Source organism: Pezoporus wallicus, unplaced genomic scaffold (assembly GCF_028554395.1).
Source record: "Pezoporus wallicus isolate ANWC-B61680 ecotype Strahan unplaced genomic scaffold, APGP_CSIRO_Pwel_v1 contig_8673, whole genome shotgun sequence".
NCBI classification, from domain to species: Eukaryota; Metazoa; Chordata; class Aves; order Psittaciformes; family Psittacidae; genus Pezoporus; species Pezoporus wallicus.
The window spans coordinates 1,830,097-1,857,692 of NW_026637196.1; the positions used below are offsets into that span (position 1 = coordinate 1,830,097).

General features: G+C 42.8%; 2 protein-coding genes across 5 annotated transcripts in view; one reads left to right on the forward strand and one right to left on the reverse strand.

Annotated features, from left to right (window-relative positions):
* Positions 1-17,372, reverse strand: part of RTF1 (RTF1 homolog, Paf1/RNA polymerase II complex component) — a 35,287-nt gene extending 17,915 nt beyond the window's left edge. Inside the window, exons 1-4 of the mRNA XM_057403980.1 lie at positions 17,193-17,372; positions 13,891-14,001; positions 2,787-2,934; positions 716-920 (exon numbers count right to left, since the gene is read on the reverse strand). Of these exons, the coding sequence (XP_057259963.1) occupies positions 716-920; positions 2,787-2,934; positions 13,891-14,001; positions 17,193-17,270 (542 nt within the window). The 5' untranslated portion in view covers positions 17,271-17,372. The remainder of the gene's footprint in view (positions 1-715; positions 921-2,786; positions 2,935-13,890; positions 14,002-17,192) is intronic.
* A 199-nt stretch (positions 17,373-17,571) lies between these two features.
* On the forward strand, positions 17,572-25,871 carry NDUFAF1 (NADH:ubiquinone oxidoreductase complex assembly factor 1). 4 transcript variants are annotated; one of them, XM_057403989.1, is made up of 5 exons: positions 17,572-17,650; positions 18,813-19,374; positions 21,232-21,417; positions 22,533-22,607; positions 25,458-25,871. In XM_057403989.1, exons 2-5 carry the CDS (start codon positions 18,865-18,867, stop codon positions 25,596-25,598), a joined length of 912 nt encoding a protein of 303 aa, XP_057259972.1. In that variant the 5' UTR covers positions 17,572-17,650; positions 18,813-18,864; the 3' UTR covers positions 25,599-25,871. The 4 variants fall into 4 exon arrangements, with proteins under 4 accessions (XP_057259972.1, XP_057259973.1, XP_057259974.1 ...); XM_057403990.1 differs by having other exon boundaries at positions 17,642-17,750; XM_057403991.1 differs by lacking the exon at positions 17,572-17,650 and adding an exon at positions 17,712-17,735.
* The last annotated feature ends 1,725 nt before the right edge of the window (positions 25,872-27,596 follow it).

The window sequence follows — 27,596 nt, forward strand, 5'->3', positions numbered from 1 at the left end:
TGCAGGACCTTGTACTTGGCCTTATTGAACTTCATAAGGTTTGCATGAGCCCACTTCTCAAGCCCATCAGGGTCGCTCTGGATGGCATCCCTTCCCTCCCGTATCAACCACACCACACAGCTTGGTGTCATCAGCAAACCTGCTGTGGGTGCACTCAATCCCAAGTGCTGTCCAAGTTGCCAGCAAAGATGTTGAATAGCACCGGTCCCAAAACCTGAGGAACACTTGCTTGGACATAGAGCCATGGATCATAACTCTTTGAGTGTGACCATCCATACAACCCCTTATGAACCAATGCTACAGTAGCCATTGTGGAAGGCCACCAAATTTGCCAGAAACCATTTGCCCAAAGTGAAGGCATGTTGACTGTCACAAATCACCCCTTTACTACTTATTTGCCTTAGCATAGTTTTGAGGCGGATCTGCTCCATGATCTTGTCAGGCACTGAGGTGAGACTGACTGGTCTGTAGTTGCCTGGGTTTTCATTTTTTCCCTTTTTAAAATGCAGTAATACGGATACAGTAGTAACTTTCAGACATCCTTCTCAACTTGCTACAAGGACAGTTTATGCAAAAAAAACAAAAATCCCCTACAATGAAGCTTAATTCATTTTAAAATGCTGAATGCTTGGACCCAAAAAATGGGAGCAGTCAGCACGCTCTCCATACAGCCTGTATAAATTTGCTGCCAGATATCAACAGGTATAAAATTCACCTTCTTTTTAGCACTTCTCTCTTCTCTATCCGGTTAAACAGCTCCTGCTCTCTCTCCTTTTCTGTCATTTGTTCCAGACGAGCTCGGTCTTCTTCATCTCCCATCAGATCTTCTCCATAGCCATCATGGAATTCCTCATCTTCCGATGAAGAATCTGAATCCGAGCTAGATGAGGAGCTATTACTTTCTGAGTCAGAGACTTCTCCTAAAACAAAAATACAAGGCAGCAAGATTCAACTGGAGCACTCTACCATAGCATGTTAGCAAAGAATATCAAGAATAAATTTTACACTCCTCCTCCACTATACTAAAAGCATACATATACTAGAATCAGAGAATAGTTAAGGTTGGAAAGGACCTGAAGATCATCTGCTTCCAACACGCCTGCCATGGGCAGGGATGTCTCGCCCTAGACCATGTTGCCCAAGGCTCTGTCCAGCCTGGCCTTGAACACTGCCAGGGATGGAGCATTTACCATTTCTTTGGGCAGCCTGTTCTAGTGCCTCACCACCCTCACAGCAAAGAACTTCTTCCTTATACCTAACCTGAACTTCCCCTGTTTAAGCTTAAACTCATTACCCCTTGTCCTGCCACTACAGTCCCTGACGAAGAGTCCCTCTCCTGCGTTTCGTAGGCCCCTTTCAGATACTGAAAGGCTGCTATGAAGTCACTACAGAGCTTCCCTTCTCCAGGCTTAATATGAAAACTAAACCCAGGAGGAAACACTTTATTACTGTAAGATATGCATGCTAAAAAATGATAAAATTAGTGGTATTACATGTGAACACAAACTGGGTTGTAAGTAAAAATTCTTAATAGAACAAGCAAATTTCAGGAAGCCTTTTAGTTAGTGTGTCAGGGACTTAGTTTAGGATTCTATGCCAATATGCTTATGTCCCTGAGAAATTGCTTATACATCCATAACTTTAAGTTATGCATGTGTGCACCTCAAATCCCACTATTAATCACCATCAGTGCTCCCAGTTACAGCAATCTGAGAAAATAAAATCTGTTGTTTGAAGACTGCAACACTACAAGTCGCTACATCAGAAGATAAAGTTCAAACACATTACCCTTGACTGGCAAGACTATGATGCCCCACTGCTGTAACAAGCCCTCCCAGCTAGGCTTAAGAAACAGCTGATTTCCCAATAATACGGGTAACACCACCTTTAAATTTGATCGAAGTCCAGGTACTTTGATTATTTCAGCTAATTTACTACGTTACACCAAATGCAAAAGCAGGCATTAGGATTCTTTCTCTTACTTTCATTCTGGTCTCAGTACTTCTGGAAACTCCCAGCTTTGCAAGCTTACACTGTGAAAACATTTGACTTGTAAGTGCTCATATACACCCCCTTCAATCATTTCATACTTTGGTCTGTCCCCACTGTGCTTAATATAATTAAAACTGTAGGCTCCTTCATGTACTTTCTCAACTTTGCTGGGTTTTTTTGTATCAATTGAAATTGCAACTAACACCCTGCAAACCTTCATGGGCATGATGAAAACAGGAAAGAACACAGTAATTCTGCCCAGCATCGGAACAGATTCAATACTTATGTTAAAAAATATTCTGACCAAGTCATACTAGTGATTTTTCTTCTTCCATGTCAGTGTAAATGTGCAAGAATTCCAATTCAGAGCAAATGCATGTAAGATAAGCTATCTGCATCATGCAGCACCATACACCTCTCCCTCTGTCGTTACAAGAAGTTTGGAGAGGAAAAATACGTCAATGGGAATAAAAGAAAACACTACCCACACTACAGATGGGACATGCTAGAAGGAAAAAAAGAATTTTTCAGGAGAAAGTCAAGTGGTGAGACATGTTATACATCCTTCAGCTGAAACAGTATTTAGTGTGGCAGTGGTAACAGAGTGCTTACAACAATGCTATACTGAAATACATGCACTTCAAACCACGGCAAGTTTAAGAGTCATCCAGATTACCAGTAACACAAAGAAAACTCTTTGAAGACAGTCTTTAACTTCATCATTTAATATTAGTCTTCAGTGCGCACAAAGGGGTGACTTCATACTGTAAGCAGATGCACATGTGTTATCTTACCCTCTTCAGGTGCTGAACTCTCAGCAGAACTGTCTTTATCTGAGCTGCCTGAAGAGGCAGCTTTGTTCGTCTGCTTCTTCATGGTTCCTTTCTTCTCTGCCTTACCCGCTTTGCCTTTTTTCTTGTTTTTAGAACCTCCAACAGTCCACTGCAAGGAAAGAACAAAAAAAGGGGTCATGAGACATGAACTCTTCTCCCTCCCCGAAAACAGTGGAGTAAAAACAACTGAGAAACAGGGACCTGACAGTGACAAATCAATCATACAAGGGGAAGGGGGAAGGCAAAAAATAGGAAACTTATCAAATTAAAGCATTTAAAAGGTTCTTTGAGCTTGGGGGATGCGGAGTGTTGAGTACTTCTGTGTTTCTCTTAAAAAACAGTGCAAGCCAGCAGTTGGTAGGACACTCCTCTAAAAAACAAAACTTAAGACTAAACTAAAACTAAAAAGTTTAAAAAAAAAGTTAAAAGTTCTAGTTTTTAAAACTAAGAAAAAAATAAGACTTCAGAGTCTGCAATATCCATCAGGAGAAAAGAGGTACTGAAAACATTTTCCTAGAAAAATCATTTTAAACAAGTGACCAACTGCATTTGTAAAGATTAGCTTCAGTTTACTTCAGTTTACTACTATTCAAGAGAAGCAACAGATGTGTTTCCAAAACTAGTTTCTTCAAGAGCATGATATTCATAGAACGATTTCAATTGGAAAGGACCTTAAGATCATCTGTTTTGAACCCCCTGTCACAGGCAGGGATGCCTCACACTAGACCATGTCACCCAAGGTTCTGTCCAACCTGGCCTTGAACACTGCCAGAGATGGAGCATTTATCACTTCTTTGAGTAACCTGTTCCAGTGCCTCACCACCCTCACAGTAAAGAACTTCTTCCTTATATCTAACCTGAACTTCCCCTGTTTAAGTTTTAACCCGTTATCCTTTGTCCTATCCCTGTCCTCGATGAAGAGTCCCTCCCCAGCATCCCTATATCCCCTCTGCAGATACTGGAAGACTCCTACGAGGTCTCCACGCAGCCTTCTCTTCTCCAGGCTGAACAGCCCCAACTTTCTCAGCCTGTCTTCATATAGGAGGTGCTCAAACCCCCGATCATCCTCGTGGCCTCCATTGGACTTGCTCCAACAGATCCATGTCCTCCTTATTTTAAGAACACCAGAACTGCACACAGTGCTCCAAGTGGGGTCTCATGACATTAAAGAGGATTTCATGCTGGCACACCAGTTGTACATGGCACTCTGTTTTACCAAAAGTACACAGCATCTGTATTTTCATGCAAGAACCCAGTAGCACACTTGCCCACAGATGGTAATGCCACTGCCTGCATCTACATACACAAGCCAGAATCAAATCAGAATCACAGAAGTCAAGAAAAAAACCAACCAAATGTCAAGTCTTGATTTTCTCTTAATACTATACCTTCAATTAATTTAGACTTCAGTTTCCAAGTACAAGACTTCTCCCACCACACACACAAACAGCAGCTTCAAATCCCAGTGTCCCAGGATGAGAACTATTTACCTTACAGTGTGATTTCTCATCAGAATTTTTGCATGGTCCCAACTAACTGGGTAAAGCCAGAAGGGAACAGAGCCTGTAATGACTGCCTGTGTATTATTTTAAGGCTTCACAATATTTTGCACTTCACTACCTCTCCTAGAAATTCTTCAGGCATTAGACCTTCAGGGATAAGACAGTTTCTTTCTGAATGTATATGTATTTAAACTGTTACCCTCTTTGTACCTGTCTATTACTCTCATCTTTCATGCACATCACCACCACACAGTCTACTACAAAATTATATTCCTAATTCAAGTGAGCAAGTACTTCTTCACATAACTGAGACCTTGAGATCAAAACCACTCCAACTGGGGAAAGGAACAAAAACGAAATCTCTAGATTGGACCTCAGGTGAACACAAATTTCAGCCTTCTCATCTATTCACCCCCTCCTAGGGGATGAATCACGTCCATTTCTGCAGGTAGTAATCATCCCATCAAATCTCATGATTTCCACCTGATTAGGCACCATCTTCAGAGAACCCTGGTGCTCAAACACTCTAAATTAAACTCATCCAAGTAGTTAGAGGCTACTACCTGACCTACTACCTTTAGAATTTCCTTGGGTTTGACTACTCTCACAGCTAGCCTTGTACCTTCCACATTACCAACTGCTTCCTAATCATCCTTAAGCACCAGCTGTATTCAGAAGTGTCAGTCAGAGACCAGGCAGTTTTCTTTTCTGAGGCAGAAGTACAGCTACCTAGTGGTGAGCCCTTATTGCAATCCATAACCTATGCAGTTACGCCAGCCTGCTATGGTCCATATGACAGGTGAGAAACCACACAGAAAGCATCTGACTTCATACAGCCTGAGCTTGCATTCAAGTCTCTATTAGATTCCACACTGAAGCTTTACTTGTTCAGTGTTACAATACTACTGCCTAATAACATTCCTAGTTCACTATGCCCAAATAAATCAGTTAAGAACAAGCTTGCACTTCACCTGAATCTGCTGAAACCTTAATGTTAAGGAATCATCTCCTAGGTGTTACAGAAGAGGGCTATTTGCTCAGGAGCCCACCTCCTGTCAGCACACCAGTGAGAACACACAAGTGAGAAAGGGAGCATTTAGCAGTGAAGAGCAGAGCCCTCTGAACCAGGGAAGCAGAAGTGTCTCCTTCCCAGAGCTCTGCCACTTCTTTTCAGTGTTTGGAATGCTGAATTATACCTTGTATCAGCATGCTGTACAGCAAGAAGGAAGCACAAGAGGAAGCCATAGCATACACCACAGTTCTATTAAAACCTCGAGAGGTCATGCTGAGATGAAAGAAGTTAAGATCAGATAAAACCAGTGTGACTTCAGTTGTTAATAAAATGTTTAATAGCTGTAGATATATGTATTACAGATCACTGTTCTCAGCCTTTAACTTACAAGTGGAATTGTGGAGAGAGCCTGGGTCCAAGAAGCCAGGACTGAAAAGAAAGCTGTGTGACAACCTCTTGGACAAAAAACAAGTAATAAGGAAAGACTCTGCGCTAATCAAGAATATTTTGCTTTCATTTCTATTTCACCCTGAAGGTTACACTTCATTCCACTTGTTTATGCAAGTGACCTCTATGTCTTTTAAGTCATAATAACTGGTTGTCACCTCCCAGTTTCAGTAATGTCAGCCAAATTTTTCCTCATCCAACTCATGTGCCTCAAGGGTTATTTAGCTACCTCAATCTCTCATGAATGCCTGATCATTTCTGGTACCACTACAGGACCAGACAAGGGTTTGAGAAAGCTTTATGGGCAAACAAATCAGCGAAGTACATAGTCAGCATGATACTCTTTTAGGCTCACAAATTGCTCTGTAGGCTCAAGAAACATCAGTTGTCATTTGGATACTGAATGACCACTCTGTATTGTTCAGAGATTAGCCAACATTGAGTTTCTTCTTACAGCAGAGGAAGATTAACAGAGATTTGCAGGCTGGGGAGGGGACAGGACACACAGGACACAACACATGGGAAAACATGGACATAACAACACTGGAAAGGCACGAACTGCATGGCAACCTGCAGTCCAATCCAGTGTCTTGAGCCCCTTCTTCAAGTTCTGGCAAACCAGTGGAAATCAGAAAGGCAATGACATATTTGCATGTAACATCTAGTAAAAAACCACACAATTACAATCAGAAGCATTTGTTTGCTCTGTTCCCCTTAACTCCATGCCTCTCAAATTGCAAACAATAAGCAAAATATCCCTTCTACTGCAGCTTCTCCAGATTCCCTCTTCCATATTCCAGTCAGTCAATACTTCTCACATGCTTCCCATAAACAGCTCCTCTATTCACTGCTGCCTCCTCAGCCGCCATCTGGAACCCTCCACGGTTCCAGACACAGCAAGTTAATAACCCCATGCAGAAGTGTGCTGCAACTTGGCTTTCTGCTTATTGTTTAGTACTATCGAACAACAAAGCTTTATGATTCAGTCACAGGAAGTAGCCAGAAGAGCATTTCAAATTTTCCTCTTCCTTTCAAGGTTCACAGTGCTAACAGCTTGCATATTTCCCCCAAGAAATGGTTGGAATCAGTGATCTTAAAGGTCTTTTAAAATCTAAATGATTCTGTGATTCTAAGAAGTCCAAGTTAAGCCACAGTACCCAGAATGGACTGCCAACAGCAACAACAAACCCCATCACGTTAGAAATCAGCCAGATTTAGAAATCAGCTTCTACAAAAGCAAGTACACAAAATGATTGAAGAAAACCATTTATAGCTCAGCAAACCTGGAACATATTTTCACTGAGGAAATGAAATGAGACCAAGGGAGAAGAAAAGGAGAGAAAATCTAAAAGTGAGCTCAGAGTACAGAAAGTGGTGGAATCGTTTTGCCTCCCGCTGCTCACATAGGTACTATGTGAATAGAGAAACACGATGACTAGATCCATTACCCACTGAGATTTTATTTTGAAAATAAGTATTTTCCTTGCCCTTTTTTTTTTCCCTTTTACATCAAACCAGAAAGATGCAAAACCAAGGTTGCCAGCCTGTTGTTGCAACACCCTTCCCTCCTGGATATCGCTTCTGTAAGCAAAAAGCAAATTAGAAGTCGTAATGTCAAAAGCACAACAGGTCCCCTATGAATGCGTTCCTTTCCTAGGCCAGATAAACTTACAAGCCATGACAAGATGACAGCTTAAGAGTACCAAGGTACATAACGTTAGCCCAGCTTACAAACTTTCAGCCATTCTCCTCCATTCACATCGGGAAAACAAAAGGCAGCTCTCCAGCCAAGTCATCAAACTGCAGTTTCAGCCTGTCTGAAGACACCAGGAAGCAGCACAGATATGAAGATAAGGCAGCATTTGCTGACCTCAGGGTTTCTCAAAGATGGGAGAACTCTAGAGACAGCACTCCAAGGGCTACAAGGAGGAAAACTGTCTCTACCACCACTATTAAAACTAAATACTAAAGTCCCATTACTTTTCCTGCCTTTCAGGGTCTGCAGTGGTCATTCTGACACCTCAAACACCTTCACAGTGACAACAGTGGAGCAACTAGAAGATTTAAAAGACCATTTTAAACACAAATAGGAGACTCAAGGTGTTAAAACCAAAATGGAAAGACGGTAAGAGAATTATCGCCATTTGACAACTGTTACCCACAACATCCTTGTCTCTAAACTGGAGATGCACAGATTTAACAGATGGACCACTCAGTGGATAAGGAATTAGCTGGATGGTCGCACTCAAAGGGTTGTGGTCAACAGATCGATGTTGGAGATTGGAGGTGGAGACTGGTTATAAGTGGCATTCCTTGTGTGTCGGTAGTGGGACCGGTGCTGTTCAACACCTTTGTCAGTGAGGAGGGACAGTGGGACAGAGTGCACCCTCAGCAGGTCTGCTAATGACACTAAGCTGTGTGGTGCAGTGTCGTGGTTTAAACCCAGTCAGGTAATTCGTTCGCTCACTTCCCCCCCTTCTTTCCCTCCCCCTGCTCTCGGAGGGATGGAGAGGAGAATCGAAAAGAATGCAACTCCCACAGGTTGAGATAAGAACAGTTTAGTAACTAAGGTATAACACAAATCACTACTGCTACCACCAATGATAATAATGATAAAGGAAATAACAAGGGAAGAGAATACAACACCTCAGCACCAGCTGACCGATAACTCGCCCCCCAAGCCCGACCAAGCTCCGACTGATACCTCCTCCAACCCTGCCGTCTCCCAGCCCTTCCGGCTAACTCCCAGTTACATCCTGGGCATGACGTGCTGTGGTATGGAATACCTCTTTGGTCAGTTTGGGTCAGGTGTCCTGTCTCTGCTTCCTCCCGGCTTCCCCTCCTCCCTGGCAGAGCATGAGGCTCACAAAGTCCTTGGCCAAACCAAAACATCTCTATCAGCTCTGTTCCCGAGCCGAAAGTCAAAACACTGCACTGCACCAGCTACCAAGGAGGAGAAACATGACTGCTACTGCTGAACTCAGGACATGCAGTCAACATGCTGAAGGGAAGGGATGTCATCCAGAAGGACCTGGATAGGTTGGAGAGGTGTGCCAGCACAAACCTCACAAAGTTCGACAAGGCCAAGAGCAAGGTCCTGCATGTGGTTTGGGGCAATCCCAAGCACAAACACAGGCTGGGTGGAGAATGAACTGACAGCAGCCCTGTGGACAATTTGGGGGTGTTTGTTGGTAAGTTCAACAGGATGCAGCAGCACGCACTCATAGCCCAGAAACCGACTGTGTGCTGGACTGCATCATAAGGAGGTCAAGGGAGGGAATTCTCCTCTACTCTGCTCTGATGAGATCCCACCTGGAGTACAGCATTGAACTCTGGGGTCCCCAACATAAGAAGGATGTGGACCTGCTGGAGCGAGTCAAGAGGATCATCACAAAGATGATCAGAGGAAGAGTGCAAGGCAAGGATGGAGGGGGCTTGGAGCAAACTGGTCTAGTGGAAGGCGACCCTGCCTGTGGCAGGGGGTTGGAACTGGATAAGCTTAAAGGTCCCTTCCAACCCAAACCATTCTATGACTACATGAAATAAAAGGAACACCTTCCGAAGACGCAGAAGAGGTTTTTCAAAGAGCTGGCTGAAAGAAGGCTTCATGTGCCAAAATATCATCAGACACTTGATTCACTCTCCACCTGAGTAATGCTCAAAGGAGCTCACAGAAAGGTAACTATGGAAAAAACAAACAAAAACACACCAGCAAAAAAGACCAGACACAAATAACCAAACAAAAAAAGAAATCTGTAATAGGTATAAATTCAGTTTAAACTGCAAAATTAACATTCGTCCTGGAAGTATTTTGTGAGGTCTATATACTGCAAAAATGGCATGTACTGCTGAGTGACAACACTGAGATGGTATATACTAAATGCCAATGCAGAAACACTCTCCATAATCAAAACAAATTTGGAGATACCACTGGCTAAGAAAACCTGCAGTGTTTTACTTAGGAAGCCTGGGCCAAACAGCTGGAGACGGCAACAGCCATAAAACACTTGGTCAATGAGTGCCTTGCATAGCTCTAGTATCACCAGCCAGCAAGCATCATCCAGACTAATAAAAGCTTAATGACTTCTCTAAGTATTAGACAGTGCCTTATGACTGGATTTGCCTCAGCAAGAACTGCTCCCTGGGTATAAGAAAAAGTTCATTTAGTGAAAAAAATTAAATAATATCACATATTCAATTCCAATACTTTTCATGAGTCTATTTCTGAAGCAACCTACTCCTCCACTTTAGAGCTCCTGCAGACCCTCATGACACATAAATCATAACACATAACCCCTGAAGCTATCCCCATGCTAGTTTGCAATTTTAAGAAGCTACTTGCAGACCAGATTTTGCACCTATTTTGTCCACTGCTGGTTCATGTTGCTACTCTGGACATTCCAGCCTCCATACAAGGAGCCTGCGCTATTCAAATTTGCACTTGCACTTTATTTGGGGTGGGGAAAGTGACAGCACCTATCTTCCTTAAGGCAAGCTTTGCTATTGCACCCATTAACAGCTGAAGGAAACTGTTTCCAAGAAGAGTCAGATTTACAAAGCACACAGCCTGTAATGCTGGAGGGCTGTGTGTAAGAAGATTAAAGCACAGCCCGTTTCAAATTTCCTAAGCTTAAAAAAATGTATGGCAAAGGCCTCACAGGACTGGAGAACCCACTTGTTCTTGAAGGTCTAATTAAAGCAGTATTATGGAATAAAAGCACATGCTGGGGAAAGGGGAAGACATTCAGAATCATAATCTCTACAGATCCAGAAAAGACATCCCCAAAGCAGAAGGAACACATGCAGTTTTCTGCTAATCTGTGGTTTACTAGGGTGCTGTAACCCAAAGTGCAGTAAGTAGATCTAAACTTCCAAGTCATTCCTTCATAACAGGGGCAAAAGGCTCCTATTCGAGTCTGATTTCCTCACTAGCTGCATGACCACTGCTCACCTCCTCCTCTATCCCGCTGACAAGATCTTCAGCTATGCCATCTCCTACTGAACCTGCATTTTTGCTAATAAAAGCATAAATGGATATTCCTCGCTAAACTTCATGCTAGTACCAAACGTTCTTGATAGAACTTTTCTTGTCCTGGAATTATCTTCTGCTGCTGCCCTAGAGCTGTTAAAAGGCACGACCAAACCCTGAACCACATTAGGACAAGTGCAGAAGGATGCACAGACTTATGGCAGCACTGTTAACAACAAACCTTTCAAGGAGAAACAAAACAGGAGCTCTTACAACATTGTCTAACCTACACTGATGGTAGTGAAGTTGTTGCAGAAGTCATCCAGGCTTCATCATGCCACAGAAAGGATTGTCTTATTGAAAACAGCAATCCCAGGATAAAAGGAAGAGCAAGACCAGAATTAACCCACTGCAACTAAAGGACACCATCCACACAATGTCTTCAATAAGCAACGAGAGTACCTTGTGGACACAACACACACCTCTAGCACAGTAGCCCAAACAGTAACATGGCCAACACCAAACTGGGTACGTGCAGCAGGCTAACAGTTTGGGATGGTGACCTCTTGAGTAGTCACAGCCACATGTTGCTCCACAGATAAAGGAGCTGTCTACCTTCATATCTGCATCTGGCTTAGTGTATCTCTTTGTGAAGGTAGCACTTCTTACTGCAAAGCCCTGCAGTCATTGCTATTAGTTCTCTGAATAACAGTTCATAGTCAATTCAGTCTTGCATGTTCCACAGACCCACCAGATGATGGTTCAGAGCATCCCTCCTATTTCATTGCCTGCAACTCACCTTCAGTCCCTTGGCTAAGTAATTTGATTCAAACCACACTGGTCCTTAAAGTGTTACAGATCTACACCAATACCTGATGTGGATAACAGCTTTCACAGAAGTGCATTCTCACTGAGACACACAAAATACAAGGTTAAAGGTCTACTGAAATCCCTTGGGCACCATTGTATAGATGTGGCATTGTTTGTATATGCTGTTATTCTGTCATTCAAACTGCAATTTCTCTCTCCTACACCCAGAAACATTCCTCCTTTTAATAAAAGGCAGAAGAGCAGCATTAGCCTCTGAAGCAGAGATTTATGCTCCTTTCTGGTACAACTACCTGAAGCAACTATCCTGCAACATGTAGTGTAGGAAGCACAAAGGATGCACACACTACAAAACCTGTGTGGAAACACATGGATATGATTAAGCACATTTGCCCAAGGCAATATTTCCATGCTTTTGCCTCAAGGTCCTCATCTTGCAGGAAGTCCAGTAAGACAATTTCAATTTCCAGACCCCCTCTCCCAGCCTCCAGGGTTGAGCAAACCTCAAACCGACCACAAGAACACTGATAAAACCAAAGTAGTGCAGCAGTGTAGTCAAGCCTAGGGATGAACACAACTGAATGACTGGCAGAAGCAGAACTGTTAAAACTCAGTCTGTCTCAGCCTGCTGTGACAAGCAGCAGTTCAGAACGCATATTTCAGGCACAGGAATAGAAACAAGTGTCCTAATTACCTCTTCTCTAAATGTTTTCCTCTTGCTGCATGGAGGTCAGAAAGAACAGAGTATCAATTAGAAATTATATACAAATTAGAAAGAGTATCAAATGCACGTGGTGCAACAGATACTACTGCATCTGCAAGTCTGTGCAAATCTGTGAAGAGATACATTGTCATATTCTACATCAATGAAAAGGTAGGTCTCGTAGTTACACAAGCTAAAAAATAACTTGAATATTATTTATTCTGTCAGTTTTCAGAGATAAACACAGAAGGCTTTATCACTGACATACTTTCCACACCTAAGTCTACTTTTCCAGTCAAGCTGGTCTCCACACAGCTTAGAATAACTAAGCTGTGTGCCAGCAAATCTGAATATGCACTGTGACAGTCTGAGCGGTCACCTAAAAGCAAATCTAACATACCCAGTCCAGTCAGAGTTTTATCTCTCCTTAAGTCTTAAGCATATATTAGATAAAAGAGTCACCTTTTAAAAAACAAGAAAATGATTGAAGGAAACAGAGTTCCAAGTATAAAAAAATGCCTCAGGAAGAAAATTAACCCACACATTCTTTACACTTACTGGCAGAGCTCTGCTACACTATCAAATGTGTAATAGTTACTAGTTTCTCACTGGCCCACCCTATTTGGTCTTCAAGTTGTCACAATGACAGTAGTCATTTTCTATAGTTTCAGGGGAAGAAAATCCACCCCTAACAGCTGCCTGATGAATTTTTAAGAACAGATATCTAAATGACCTCACTGCATGTGTGGAAACCTTGCAAAAGACATTTGTAAGCCTTCAAGAGAGTGTTTTTATTCAAATACCTGTATGACCTGTTTGTCAGTTCCTATGTTTTAATAAGTCTATTTCCATTTTCCTTTACAGATGAAAGCAGAGACTTTTAACCAGCTCTAGAGTACCAAGAAAATATAATAAAACCAGATTGAGCAGATAAGTGCCACTATACGAGGAATTTACTAAACCCTAGAACAAAGTAATGCTAAAGTCTTCCTTGCCTTACTTTCTTAAAAAAATGCCAATAAAAACACACTCTTGCATGTTCACATGACCAGACAAGCCAGTTCACAGCCGACTTCTTGGAGATCAAAGCAACTAAACAGACTTTCACCACACGTAAAATAGTACCACCTGCCTTGACCCTTTTCTTCCCTGAGGAAGGAAGCTCTCTTCAAAAGATGAGAACCTCTCTCCCTTAATTCAGAGTCCAACTTTAGCAGCTTCACTGCTGCTTCAACCCCAAGCAAGCAGGTCATAGCTACTTCAATCCCAAGCTTTACACAGGAAAAAACCCAGTTTCAAGCAGGTAAATCACCAGACCATTCAGACCGTATGAACATAGGATTAAACAGGTAGTTACCTTTTCTACAGACACATAGCCTATTTTGCATGCAGTTACAATTCATAGCATATGAATTAAAATTAAATAAATAAATAAATAAATAATTTCTGAGTATACATCCTCTGGGTTTAATGGGTCTCCATCAGTGCCACTGATGGCCAGTCCCACTTTATGAAGTCAGCGGGCTAAACACACTGCATAATACACCTTCACTGCTTAGGTACAACCAACTAACCCACAGCAATTTCACTGATGATAAACTCACCTCATCATCACTGTCTGATGTCTCAGAGTCTGAAGATGCTGTAGGTTTGCTCACAGGTGGCTCCTTTTCTTCAGAGTCACTACGCTTCCGTTTGGCCAACGACAAGAGCTCCTGGTGTGGAAAACCACACTTAGTTTAAAACATTGCAATTAGTTTTACCAATCCAGGTCAGAACATATGCACCTTCTCTGTGATACCTGAGCACATCCCAGCTACAGGATTATCCCCACTGACAAAGGGACAAAGTCTACTTGTGTTTCACAAACATATATATATATATATACACACAAACACAATTTTAACACTACTGGATGCTACAAAACGATTTTGAGGATAACAAGTTGTAATAAGTAAATACTGTAATATACTACCATAATTAATCTCTTAGTATAAATGACATTGAGGGTGGTGAGGCACTGGCATAGGCTGCCCAAAGAAGTAGTAAATACACCATCCCTGGTAGTGTTGAAGGCCACGCTGGACAGAGCTTTAGGCGACATGGTCCAGTGTGAGTTGCCATGGTTTAAAGCCTATTTGGCTCGCTGGGAAGGCGGTCTGGAATAAGTGGGAAAAGTCTCTTGTCTTGCCCCACCTTGGGGAAGGAAGAAGGGGCGGAGTGAGCAAGTGTCTGCATGGTTCTGAGTTACCAGCTGTGCTTAAAATACGTCAGGAGTCCTCATCCATGGTGGGGGGGTTGAAACCAGATGATCTTAAGGTCCTTCACAACCCTAACTATTCTGATTCTATGACATCATAAAACAGATTACTTTCAGAACCATGTCCAGATCTGTTTTATTTGGATTGGATAATAATTCAAAAATGCCCAAACTACAGTTGTACTGCATTAACTCAAAAAGCCACATCTCACTAGAGAGCAGCTCCTTCTGCTAAATAAGAGATGTTTGCAATTAAAATACTTTAAAAGGGAAATCACCACAATGGCATGGCTGATCATATTTGTCAGACTGTTCAAATCCTTTTCACTGTCCCTACATACCACAGAATGCACTTAAAGCCTTGGATAGACACAGAGCAGGCATCAAGCTCAAACTCTGTGAGACTAAGTAGAGCTGTTCTCTTCTAAAGGAAGCACTTTCAAAGGGAACACGCACCAGTGCAAAGAACTAAAGGGCTCTCAAATAATCTCATAATCTGCTGTTCATACCTTGTTCAGATGACAGAAGCAGCAGTATAAAACAACCATTTCTGAAGCTGCATTACTGTCTTTGTAGTCCATGACATAATTTATTCTTAAAAACATTGCTCTGGGGCTGAACCTTAGCTGTGCATAGAAATACAGTCACACCAACTTCTGCAGGGTTGGGAAGTCAACACTAGATCTGTTTGCACTAGTTTCACAGTGGAAGATTATCTCCAAACAGATTATAGTTTAGTACCTCAAATAAGAACATAAACACTGCAGAAACTCATGGCCTAGGCCACTCAGCAACAAAGTGCTTCCATTAGTGTTGGCATTTTACAAGCCTTTCTCTGAAGAAGGCATGCAATATCAGAGCACATCTGTAAAACTAGCTACTGTTCAGGAAGCTCCTGATGTTTTCTATAAACTTTTCCAGAAATTCTCTCACAACTGTCTCTAGGTAGTCCTTCAACCCAGATTATCTTCTCCCTGGATGGTATTTTAGCATATTTACCACGACTTTTATTTCAAGCAATCTTCCTTCTTTCTAGCCCTGTTCTGTTTACTGAGATACTATATTAGAAAGGCTCCCACGGATTCAAAAAGCCTAGATCTCTGAGGGAAGCTGTCAAACATTTAACCTACAGGGGCCTCACTCATATACTCTCATCTTTCAACTATACCACAAAATCATTGCTTCCCTTCTACCTAATCTTCACTCTTGCACCTAAGTATCCCTGCTGTTAGAGTTATTACATACAGCTCAGCAGAGGAGGAAGAACCTCAGGTACTTGGGTACAACTGCAGATGCATGCTTCCAGTGAAGGATGGCACAGAAGCAGAACTATGAGTTTATTCCTGCCACCATCACTCTGATTGCCTGATCTACACTAGAGCTAGTCCAACTCTTCTATTTTCAAGCTCTGAAGAAACTATCAAACTAATATACTAGTGGTGAGATGTTGGCAGCTCTGAAGACTCTAGAGGCATGCAAGATCAACATCGGGGCACGCTCTGCTCCAGTTTATTTGTCTGACAGAGCCTCTACTTTGACTTTTCTGCAGCTTCGAGCTGCAAAACTATTTTTAAGTGTTTGGGAAGGCTTTTTTATTGCAACCTAGCAACGGTTTCTATATTGAAAACCCTGAAGGTCCAGCACATAAATTACATCTGGCATGTAGGCTTCAGCATATTTAATCAGCCGAACTTCTTGGAACAAGCACTGTCAATACAGGCTGTAACACAATTCACCTATAATGTCTTTATTTACCATTTGAATCACATCATCAACACCTCATACACAGAGAGATGAGTCTTTGAAAGTAGCTCCCTCCAAAGAGGAAGACATCCCCTTTGAAGCCCTGTAACGGTTAACCTTCAGAATAGGCTGCCCATAGAAATGGTAAATGCTCTATCCCTGGCCAGGTTGGACAAAGCCTTGGGCAACATGGTCTAGTGTGAGGCAGGTTGGAACTGGATGATCTTAATGTCCCTTCCAACACTAACCATTCTATGATTCTATGAACTGACACCAGAAGTAGCACTTCAATCCGAGATGCCTTTATGATAAGTAAGTACTTCTCCTTGTAACATGTGATGGTATATACATTATGTGATTGTATATGCAGGCTCACAACTCTGTGCAGTTTGCCACCAATAGAGCTTAGGTTCCAAGACTGAGGGAGGGAGCACTGAACACGCATTAACCACCCCCCCGGGCACACGCCTGCCCCAAGGGGCTCACCGGGACGCAGGGACCTGATATGACACGCTGCTCTCCCGCCGCGCGAAAGCAGCACTGAAAAGTTGCCCAGCCCTTTGGGCCTCTTCCCCCACTACCCGAGGGGTGACGGCAGCCGGGCCTCGCTTCCCCCCTTCTTCGGGCCTGAACCGCTCCAGAGCATCCCCCCCCTCCGTCCCGCCCTCCTGCAAGCACCGGGCCTAGCTACGAAGAGACACCCCTCCCCCCGAAACCCGCCAGGGATCCGGCGGAGGAGAACGGGCCTCTTTCCCGCGGGGTCCCTCATGGGGCTGAGGAGAAGGACGGCTGCTCTCGACCCCTGGGCGGGAGCGAGGGAACGAGGGACGGATGGTGGCACCAAGCCCTGCCTGGGCCCGCAGATCTCAGGCCCCGCGTTCGGGCCGGGCCTGCCCCGCGCACCTGATCTAGGTTCTCCTCGCTACCGCTATCCTCAGTATCGGAGTCGATAAGGACGCGGCCTTTCCGCTTCTTCACCATGGCGGAGCCGATTGTTCCGCCTCACTACCTCCCACCCTCCCCGCCCTCGGCGGCAGCGGCGGCGCGGCGGCGCTGGCACCGGCCCGGCCTGCCCCGCGCCGCCCGCCCGCCCGCGACACAAAGGGCACCACGCATGCGCACGTCGCCGGGGCGGGAACAAGGGCGGGGCTGCCGCCTTGTGAGGGGAGAGGGGCGGGGAGGGGGTACAGACCTCTGCTGTCGCTTGATCCGTGTCCTTTCCGCCTCAGGGTGGGTTTGCCACGCTGCGAGCACTTTAATAACCTGCACCGAGCAGCGACGGCTCCGAAGGAATACTTCTCCTCCGCTGTCGGGCTGGGAAGTTCGGTGTCTACAGCCGCCGGCGGAACTTGAGCGGTGTGGTAGGTGTTGCCCCGCCGGGCCCGGAAGCGGTGTGACCCGTTATTACCTCAGCGCTGGGGAGTCGGTTGCGGAGCGGGGTTCGAGGTGGTTCCGTTTGTGGTGAGGCCGTTGTTGCTTATTGCCGTGTGTTGGCCTTGCCTCGGCTCTTCGGGTGTCGCGGGGGCGGGCGGGATCTGAGCCCGGTGCTCAGGCTACCGGGGGGTGCTGTGAGGGGTGAGGGAGGTCGTCGTTGGAAGCTGGGGTTTGGAACTGCTGGGTGATGGATCGGTGTTGGTAGGACGTTGCATAGGGACGAAAAGCGGGCAAAAGTGTATTAAAATTTCCCATTTTCGTCTTCATGGTACCCGGGGTGAGGGGAGGGGGAAGAGAGCAAGGGCGAGTCAGTGCATTTTTGCATCTTTCATAGATGCTTGCAGCAACCTGATCTAGTGGAAGATGTCCCTTCCTATGGAAGGGGATTGGAACTGGATGAGCCTTGAGGTCACTTCCAACCCAAACCAGTCTGAGATTCTGTGAATTTATTTGGTCTCTACAGGCCTCTCTGTAATCCCAAGCCAGATACATTGAGGGAGCAAAGGACTGGATGACTTAAGGAAGGAGTATATAGGACTGCATATACTGCTGTAGGACTTTGTATGTCAAAACTTTTGTCCTCCATGACTGTCAGATGAGACTGTCATTACGGTCCAGACAGCAACAGGCTCTATCTGTTGTGAATTTGTGATTTCCTTGCAGGGGATGCTATTTTATAGCTATATAGATGGCATCTTTCAGAAACCTTCTTCTTGAGGTTATCTTTGCTGATGTTACTTCTAATACCTAAACTTAGTTATAGTAAAAGGATAAATGGAAATGCCTTTTTTCCTATTTTCATTTTTATTTGAAATATTTTACTCAGTTTTTCTTCTTTGCATGGATATGTCACAGGGAGAGGGGAACACATAGGGTGGAAATCATTAAGTAAACTAGAACTCTAAGGAAGTGTAATACTTGATGTTATTCCTTTTTCCAGTGGCTCGTATTTCTAGTTAATATCTGTTTTAAAAATTAAACAGTTTTACAAGCATCCCGTGTGGAATTTTTAAGTCTTTCTCTTTTTCATTAGAGGTGGGGATAAACTAAGGTGGTTCTGGATACTAGTTTTGTTGTTTTCAATTTCAGTTTAAAACCTGTTAACTGCCTTACTGGAAGTGAATTCTTCAAGTGTACCGATATGGCTCTGGCTGCCGCTTTGCTGTACAGCGCTTACTTTTGTGGGAGATGCTGCAGGCACAAAGCTTTGCAGCCCTTACTTGGACCTCTTCTCAGTGATTCTATGTCAAAATCATACAGCAGCTACAGGAGGCCAGGGTCACAGCCTGAGGAAAAAAAAACTTGGCAAAATGTGGATCTGAGTTTTAAGAAGAGCATGGAAGTCTTAAAGACCCAGCTAAGCATGCTGAAGAAGGAGACTGAAGATCACTTAGCTGGACCTGGAGGGCAGTCATTAGCCCATTATATGGTGGAACAGACAAGGGTGGTGTGGGAGTTTCGGGACCAAGAAGATTTAAATAAATGGGTTATTTCGTCTGATGTAGAGATTGGAGGGAAAAGTGAAGTTTACCTCAAATTGGGTAGGAATAACCAGACTGCCCTGCTGTATGGAATCCTCAATACAGAAGTACCTCGTGACGGGGAGACAAAATACAGTGGATATTGTAGTATGAGATCTAAACCACTAGTGGTAAGTACAGCCTTGTGTTTGCATAGTTTCTGTTTTTGAATCCCAGGGCATGTCTGTGCAATCCCAGTGACAGCAACTGGGTCATTCTTTGCTGCAGTTGGAACTGATCCATTTCAAAGGTATTAAATATTTCTTCAGGGATGTAATTGCTTCTATATCCTCTGACCTGGTAGGAACTGAAACTTTGTCTTGGAATTTCTTTTCCTGTCTTAGAAAAGGAATGTTTGATTGTTTGTTTATGCACAATAGGGCACCACTCAATCAGACAGCCCTGTTTGTAGTCTCCTTGCAAATGAGGGACCTGTAATGAACTTTATATCCAAAATTGGTTTGATTAATAGATGTCTCTCTAACTTTGAAGAGTGTGTCATAAGGAAAAATTTTCTGGGGTTTAACTCGGTATATTCATCAAACTTGGTTTAGGTGAAAGAGCTCATCTTTTTTTCTCACAGAAAGAGAATAATGCTTTGAAACATACTTTTTAAAGGTCTGGTTCCTAATGCACATCAGAAAAAGCCAGAGACAAATCTTTGATAGCCCAGAATTGGGCAAAATAGAACCAGAAATGGATGTGTTTATTATTGATACTGCTTGTTTTATTCCTTATATTTAAGCACTTTTAAGAGAAAAGGAACATTTAGACTCTGTGTGTAAATTGCTTAACTTTTTTGTCTGTTCTATTGTTTGTGACTTGGCACAGGTACACAGGTAAAATCTTTTCTGGGCCAGAATCTTGAAGTGCAGAGATTATGAGTGATCAAAATCAATGGGCAAACGAGAGGCAGATGAACACTGGTTAAAATGGTGACATTGTGTCAGAGGAATGGAACAGCAAGTTGAATCTTGCTGTGGACTTGAGCACGAGTGACTGACTGTCACCTCCTGATTCTGAAGCAGTGGGATGTATCAGTCCATCTTTATAATGCGGTTTAAAATCAGAGGGTGAAAACATAAATACAAAGGCTTTTCTTGATTTAAGTAAAAAGGCTCAAATCTGGCAAAACCATAAAATCAAATGGCCACAGGCCTTATATTAATGTGTTTATTATTGTTTGTATTAATAGTGAGCTACTCATCCTGTTACCTATATGGTGGGTTGATAGGACAGCTGATAGGTAACTGTAGTAGTCCTGTAAAATAAAAGGGAAATCTTTGAGGCTTTGGTACTCATTTTGACTTGGTTTAAGCAATTCTGGCCAAGAATAGACCTGATCCCTGCTTTTCATGGCTGCAGATGACCTCGGTGGTAACTCTCTGAAGACTCTTGGATCTGCCTATGTGCAAATCATAACATTGGGACTTTTAAGATCTTAGGGGGGGAAATAATTAGAAATGCTTGCAATTATTATGCACAGTTAATGACATAAAGTGTTGGAGAACATTAAGTGCTTCCAGTGCTTATATCAGTCTTCAGTAGGAAAAGTTATACACAGGATAAATTATCTCACTTCTTCTCTTTCCTGTTATCTCCTCTGAATAATCTAGTACTGACCACAAACTATTAAACTTAATGAACTGCGTCACTACTGATCCATCACTGTAGTGTTTGTGTACTTGCCTGGTAGGGATTTTGGCCCTAGGAAGGAAGTCTGATCTCTGATCATTACAAGATTGTGGTTTATAGTTAAAGCAGGAGTCAGCAGAGTGGTAATACTGCTATTTGTGTGCTCTGATACAGTGCTGAAGGAAATTCAGGGATCAGCAGCTGGTATGATGTAAGGGCATCCCAGTTTTCACTATGTCACAGTGGATGCTATTTGACATAATAACGAGGGCAGTGTTAAAAGCAGTAGTGCTCTGTTCTTCATAGTTTCCTTTTATTAAGGAGGAATAATTTTATTTCTTAATGATTTGTAGGGATCTTTTGCTAGGAAGAAGTATTATGACTGGTCAAACTTCAACAGTCTGTATTTACGTGTGCGTGGTGATGGCAGACCTTGGATGGTAAACATTTACACAGACCCTTACTTCTCTCACCAAAAGGAAGACCTCTACAACTACTTCATGTTCACCCGCGGTGGCCCATACTGGGAGGAAATAAAGGTGAACTAATGAGTCTTTCAAACTAACAAGACTCTCCTGGGGTCCTGGCTCCATGGAAGTCTTTCCGTAGTCACAGCTTGTTGGTATTGCTGTTTGTTATGTATCCTTGTGCAGCTGGCATATGCCTTTGGCTTGGGAGTTCCCCAGGCTGGGCTGTGGGAGGGTGCACCATACAAACTGTACTAAAGATTTGACCCACTTTGTGGAACAGCTGCTAGATCTATTACTGGAGTAATGGAATCAATGCTGCTATTGAAGCTTAGCAGGTGTGCCATGAACATTCTCTGCGATAACCATGTAGTAAAAATGGACATAGGCAGGAGTAGGATTTGGACCCTGTGACACAATTTGCTAAACCCACTTCCTGGAGTCAGTCAGACTCAGTGTGGTTTGTCATTCTTGGCCTTTGAATCTGTGACACATTTATGGGAATTTTGGCTCTTTTCTGATCAAAACTGGGGAATGTCTGTAATTTGCTGCTAGCAATGATGAGGGGGTTTGCACACCCTTATGCACTGGCACTGAGTGCTTCATAATACCATATCCAGTCATATAAGAACAGCCCACTCTTTCACAGGTGAGGAGTCAGGAGTGGCATTGCTGGCTTGCATGTCTTCCTCTCCTCATCAGCCAACCCTCTTGTTCCCTACCTGTTATCAAAGCCCCTCCTTTCTTGCTCCCACTGCATTCAAAGTGCTTTTAGGTTACTCTGAACAGCTTACCCTAGGGTACTGATGTCTCAGTATGAAGTATGCACTCTGAAATAGACAACTTGGGTACAGATGAGCTCTCAACACATGTATGTGCTAGATTTCTTCATTTCCATTTTATGTTGACGTTACTGGAAGGAGATACTCTGGATGTAAGCTTCTGTGCTGCAGCCTCTCCTTGTGTCCTCACAGAGTAACAACCCCGCATGATGACTACAAACCCAGTGGCTGCCTGTGGGTGGTCAGTGAAGGGTTTAATGTGGCCCACTGCTCCATGTACCTGCTAATGTTGGGGCCACATGTAGCATTACTTAATTTACTTAAGACAGGCTTTTATATTTTTCTTAAGCCTTTTGTTTTATGTATTGGTGACACTAAATTCTGTGTTTGGTTTGTTTCTGTCAGATTCCATTCTCCAAATTCTTCATCTCCAGTCGGGGAAGAGTGCAGGATGACCAGCATCCTATCTGGCTAGACAAGGCAAGTTTTCTATAGCCTTTATCTGTCTGAAATTGCATTTAAGATTATATTGTCATGATATAATTTACAAATCCTTTAATGTTTGTGAATTTGAAAACGAAGGGCCTCTTCTTGCTATAAAGTACTTACCCCTGTATGCTCATCTTTGCATTTACATTATCCTACTTTGTGATAGCAGTGTCAATTTACTTCAAAGGAGGTCCAAAAATATTTTCAAAAGATCTGTATAACCAAGAAACAGCTCACTTGGCTTTTGAAAGAAAAAGATTAGTAAGATTCTTTTGAGGAATGATCAAAGTGACTGAGAAATCTCAAATGCCACTTGGCACTGGGCTGTAGAAATACTGTAAATGTGCTTCCCAGTAGAAGACTGGCATGAGATTTTATTTGAGGATGTGCCCTTGATGGTGATTAGTAAATGCATAGATTTATAGGCTCTTTTTTAGTTTTTCAGGCCTTAATACTAGTCTAAGTATTAAATAAATGTGGTGAGTATCTTTTATTTACTTTCTCCAAGTAAGTAAACTAATTCCCTGATTCATGGGAGACATTGGAAAATAATGTTTATGTCTTTTAAAATTCAGTGACCCTCCTCTATGTAATCGAGGGCAGCTTAATATCCAGTGACTACCAACAGGAAAACAGACAATGTTAGAAATATACATGGGGAGAAAATAAAAGGCCCATTACTTGAGTTGTGTTAGTTAAATGTTCTATCCCTGGTAGTGTTCAAGGCTGGGTTGGGCAGAGCCTTGAGTGACATGGTTTAGTGTGAGGTGTCCCTGCCCATGGCAGGGGGTTGGAACTAGATGATCTTGAGGTCCTTTCCAACTCAAACCTGTGATTCTATGATAATGTTGCATTTCATTCCTAATTGTGTAATGAAAGAACAAACGCTAACAAATTGAGAAAACTTTGAGAGCAAGTCAGTGATTGACAGCTTGAAACCAATCTGTTCTAAACCAGAAGTTGAGGCTGTAGGAAGAAAGTGTGGATGTGAGGAAGGTGGATCAACTAAAACTAAAAATAGGTTTTTGGAAGAAAGCTGTTATAAAAGGCCTGTGTTTAAATAAAGACACTGAAGACTTTATCAGTATTTGGAATATAGATTAATTCAAAATGTAAATGAAAACCAAGTCATATGTGGTCCCCCATATTAAAGGGACAGAACAGTGCTTGATCTAAGCATCCTCTACTTAATTTTCATTTCTTGTTGCCTTATGTTTAATATTTCAGAGTAAAACCTGTGCATATACTATTAAGTGCAGTTGTACAAATATATGTTAAAGAAACCCAAGAATAGGGAAGTGGTGTGAAGGCATCAAAGAAATGTTGATAACATGCCTTGGTCCCTCATGGTGCTGCTGTTACGTTTTCCCAGGAACCAGGAACCAGGAAAGGCATTCTTAAGCAGAAATAAAGTCAGGAAATAGCCAAGGTGTTGCAGGCTTGCAGGGGAATAGACTGCAGAGCAGGGAGTTCAGGTGGCTTCTGTTATTTAGAAGTGGTGGGGGAGAACATTAGGGGAAAGGAATAAGGAATGTTATTAAGAACCTTATTCTAATTGGGAAAGAGTGCCTAAGAACCTTGCCTCAATGTAAAAGTTAGTATCAAATATTTGTGTATTTTAAAACGTCTGGAGTGGTGCACTTCCACACTGTATCAGGTATAGGACTTGATCCAGAGGGGACATTCCCTTCCATCCTCAATTACACTGTTTCCACCTCATGAAAGATTGTAACAGACTGTATGAAAATGTGTTTGTACACCCAGTCATGATGAACCTGGCCACACAAACCTTGAAGGATACAAACTGCAGTGTTGCTTTAGGCTCAGGGTATCTCTAATACAGCAGTATAAAGGGAGATGTGAAGTACTGTCCCACTGGGAACTGTGTAACAGTTAAATGTTCAAGCCTTAAGAAATGCGAACCTCATGAGGTTTAACCATGCCAAGTGCAAGGTCCTACCCCTGGGTTGGAGCAATCCCAGGCACAGCTACAGTTTGGGCAAAGAAGAGATTCAGAGCAGCCCTGTGGAAAATGACTTGGGGGTGTTGGTCGATGAGAAAATGAACATGAGCTGGCTTCAGTGTGCACTCGCAGCCCAGAAAGCCAACCGTATCCTGGGCACCATCAAAAGGAGCGTGACCAGCAGGTCGAAGGAGGTGATCCTGCCCCTCTACTCTGCTCTTGTGAGACCTCACCTGGAGCATTGTGTGCAGTTCTGGTGTCCTCAACATAAAAAGGACATGGAACTGTTGGAACAAGTCCAGAGGAGGCCAGGAGGATGATCAGGGACTGGAGCACCTCCTGTATGAAGACAGGCTGAGAAAGTTGGGGCTGTTCAGCCTGGAGAAGAGAAGGCTGCGTGGAGACCTCATAGCACCCTTCCAGTATCTGAAGGGGGCCTATAGGGATGCTGGGGAGGGACTCTTCATTAGGGACTGCAGTGACAGGACAAGGGGTAACGGGTTAAAACTTAAACAGGGGAAGTTTAGATTGGATATAAGGAGGAAATTCTTTCCTGTTAGGGTGGTGAGACTCTGGAATGGGTTGCCCAGGGAGGCTGTGAATGCTCCATCCGTGGCAGTGTTCAAGACCAGGTTGGACGAGGCCTTGGGTGATATGGTTTAGTGGGTGGTGTCCCTGCTCATGGCAGAGGGGTTGGAACTTCATGATCTTAAGGTCCTTTCCAACCCTAACTATTCTATGATTCTATGAAATGCACTTTGAACAGATACCAGTACGAAGTAGATGGCCATGAATTGTAAAATACAAATGTGGTAGATACAACTGTGTTTGCTTGTAATGTTATACATACTGTTCTAATGCATATATCTTTTAATTAGATTAGTACCCTGGGATTCACTATTGGAGATAAAGTAAATGGTCCGTTCCAGTTGGAAATTGATTTTATTGGCCTGCTGAACGATAGAGCTCATACAGAAGAATTTGCCTATGAAACATATGAAAAGAATCCTCCACTCTAAGCTGGGCAGGTGGCTTTTGGGACATCCTTCAGCTGCTTTAGTTCTAGAAAACATTTCTGAAGGTGTGGCTTATCACAGCTTGAAGATTCTAAGTAAACGTTACAGTGACACTGTTGGTGTCTTCAAGCTGCCAGACGCAGGATCCTGGAGAGACTGTACATACATGGACTGGAATACGGCCTGAGGAGAGTGTGACCCAGTAGGAACTGGTGACTGCGTAAGTTCTAGCTTTTGTCCTGACCTTAACAGAAATAAAAGTATTTCACAAGCTTCTTGTAGTTTTTAGTTTTTTCTTTCACAATTTCATTTTCTACATTCTGTGGTTTGCAGACATTGTGAAACACTTGTATACACTAGTTTTAAATTGGAAAAAAAATAAGGAGAATTAATACCCTCATGGACGGTGCTTAAGTGTGGGACTCAGTGCTGAAACATACAGAGAGCAGCCCCAAAAGTGGAAGAGACAGAAGTATTTTAACCTTCAGCTTTGGCTTCTCTGAAGTACTAAAAAAAGAAAAAGCTGCCCCTGCCAAGATTGAAGCAGTAGCTGTGCAGCAGGCTTGCCTTCTGATTTAAAGCTGGTGATGATAATCCTACAGCTTGCCAGAGCTGAAGTTGCTGAACAGAAGTAGTGCTCCATGGAGGGGGTGGGGGAAGCCCCCATCCCTGTTGTCTCCTCAGGGAGCTATAGGTTGTCTTTCTAAGAGTCTCTATATGCCTGATGTGAGCAATTAACTTAACATGCCTGTACTGGGAGAAGTTAAAGCGGCAGCTGGTGGCACAGAGGTTCTGTGTCTCTGAGAAGTCTGGTTTTGGGTGACCTGGCAAACACTTCAAAGAACAAGTGTGAATTGTTCCACTTCACTCATCATAAATTTGTCTAATCAAAGCACTGACCTCTGCTGCAGTGACCTTAAGTATACTTGACAAATATTAAACATACTTATATTTTATATGGAAGAGGCCACCACAAAGGCAAACTGAAGCAGTGTCTTGTACTATCATTTTCCCCTTGCATAGAAGCATAAGAGGAGTGATAGTTGTCATTTCTAAAGCTACCAGGACAAACAAAATGCTTTATGAAAGCACTTTGTGATTTCATAAAGTCATAGGCAGGCTCATTGGTGAGGAAAACTTGTCACAAAAAGAGGTTGAGTAGTAAAAAAGTGTGAAAAAGACTAGTGCTACACTAAGGGGGTAGTTACACGTAGTACATTAGATGATAGAATCAGTGATAAAAAACAGAATATGTACAAAACATTTATTTTCCAGATGAATTTTTTAAAAAACAAAAAAACTGCTTGTTCTTGACATTTCAGTATATATTCAATAGGACACTAAATTCACCGTGAATTATTGGTACAGAAGTGTAGCTGAGATTAAAGCTGCTGAAGTACCTTTCCAGTTCCATCATAAATCCAGACAGCTCTATGCATTTTTTTAAAGGTAAAAATAACAGCTTTTAAATCTAACACATTGAATGTGCCCCAGTACTACTGTAACCTCTTTTAAGCATCAGAGAGATGAAAAGCAGAAGAATTCTGTTAACAGCTGCTATTTAGCACAGAAAGGAACAAAACAACATCAACTGTTCAAAGTATCCCACTGGTCATTTGTAAAGCCCCCTTTCAGTTGTGACTTTAATACATTGTGTAACGATTATGCTGGAAACTTTCAGTTTTCCAGAGAAGTTGTATGTTTTAGCTCTTAGAAATTCCCTACTACCTCATAGGCAATGAGAAACACTGAATAATTGCTGTCACAGGATTGGAGGATTGATTTGGAGAAAGGGGCAGTTGAATTAATTGTAGTTTGCCAATGGAAGACTTTGACGCCTGCTATCCAAAGCATGCATCTAGCAGTAACAAATGCATTCAGGTGAAGTCTGGCTAAGTTGCAAGGAGACTTCCTGAGCATCTTTTTTCCCCCCACTTACATTTTCTCCTTTAACATGTTTTGGTTAAAGGAAAACATGAGGCAACTAGAGATAGTTCTAAG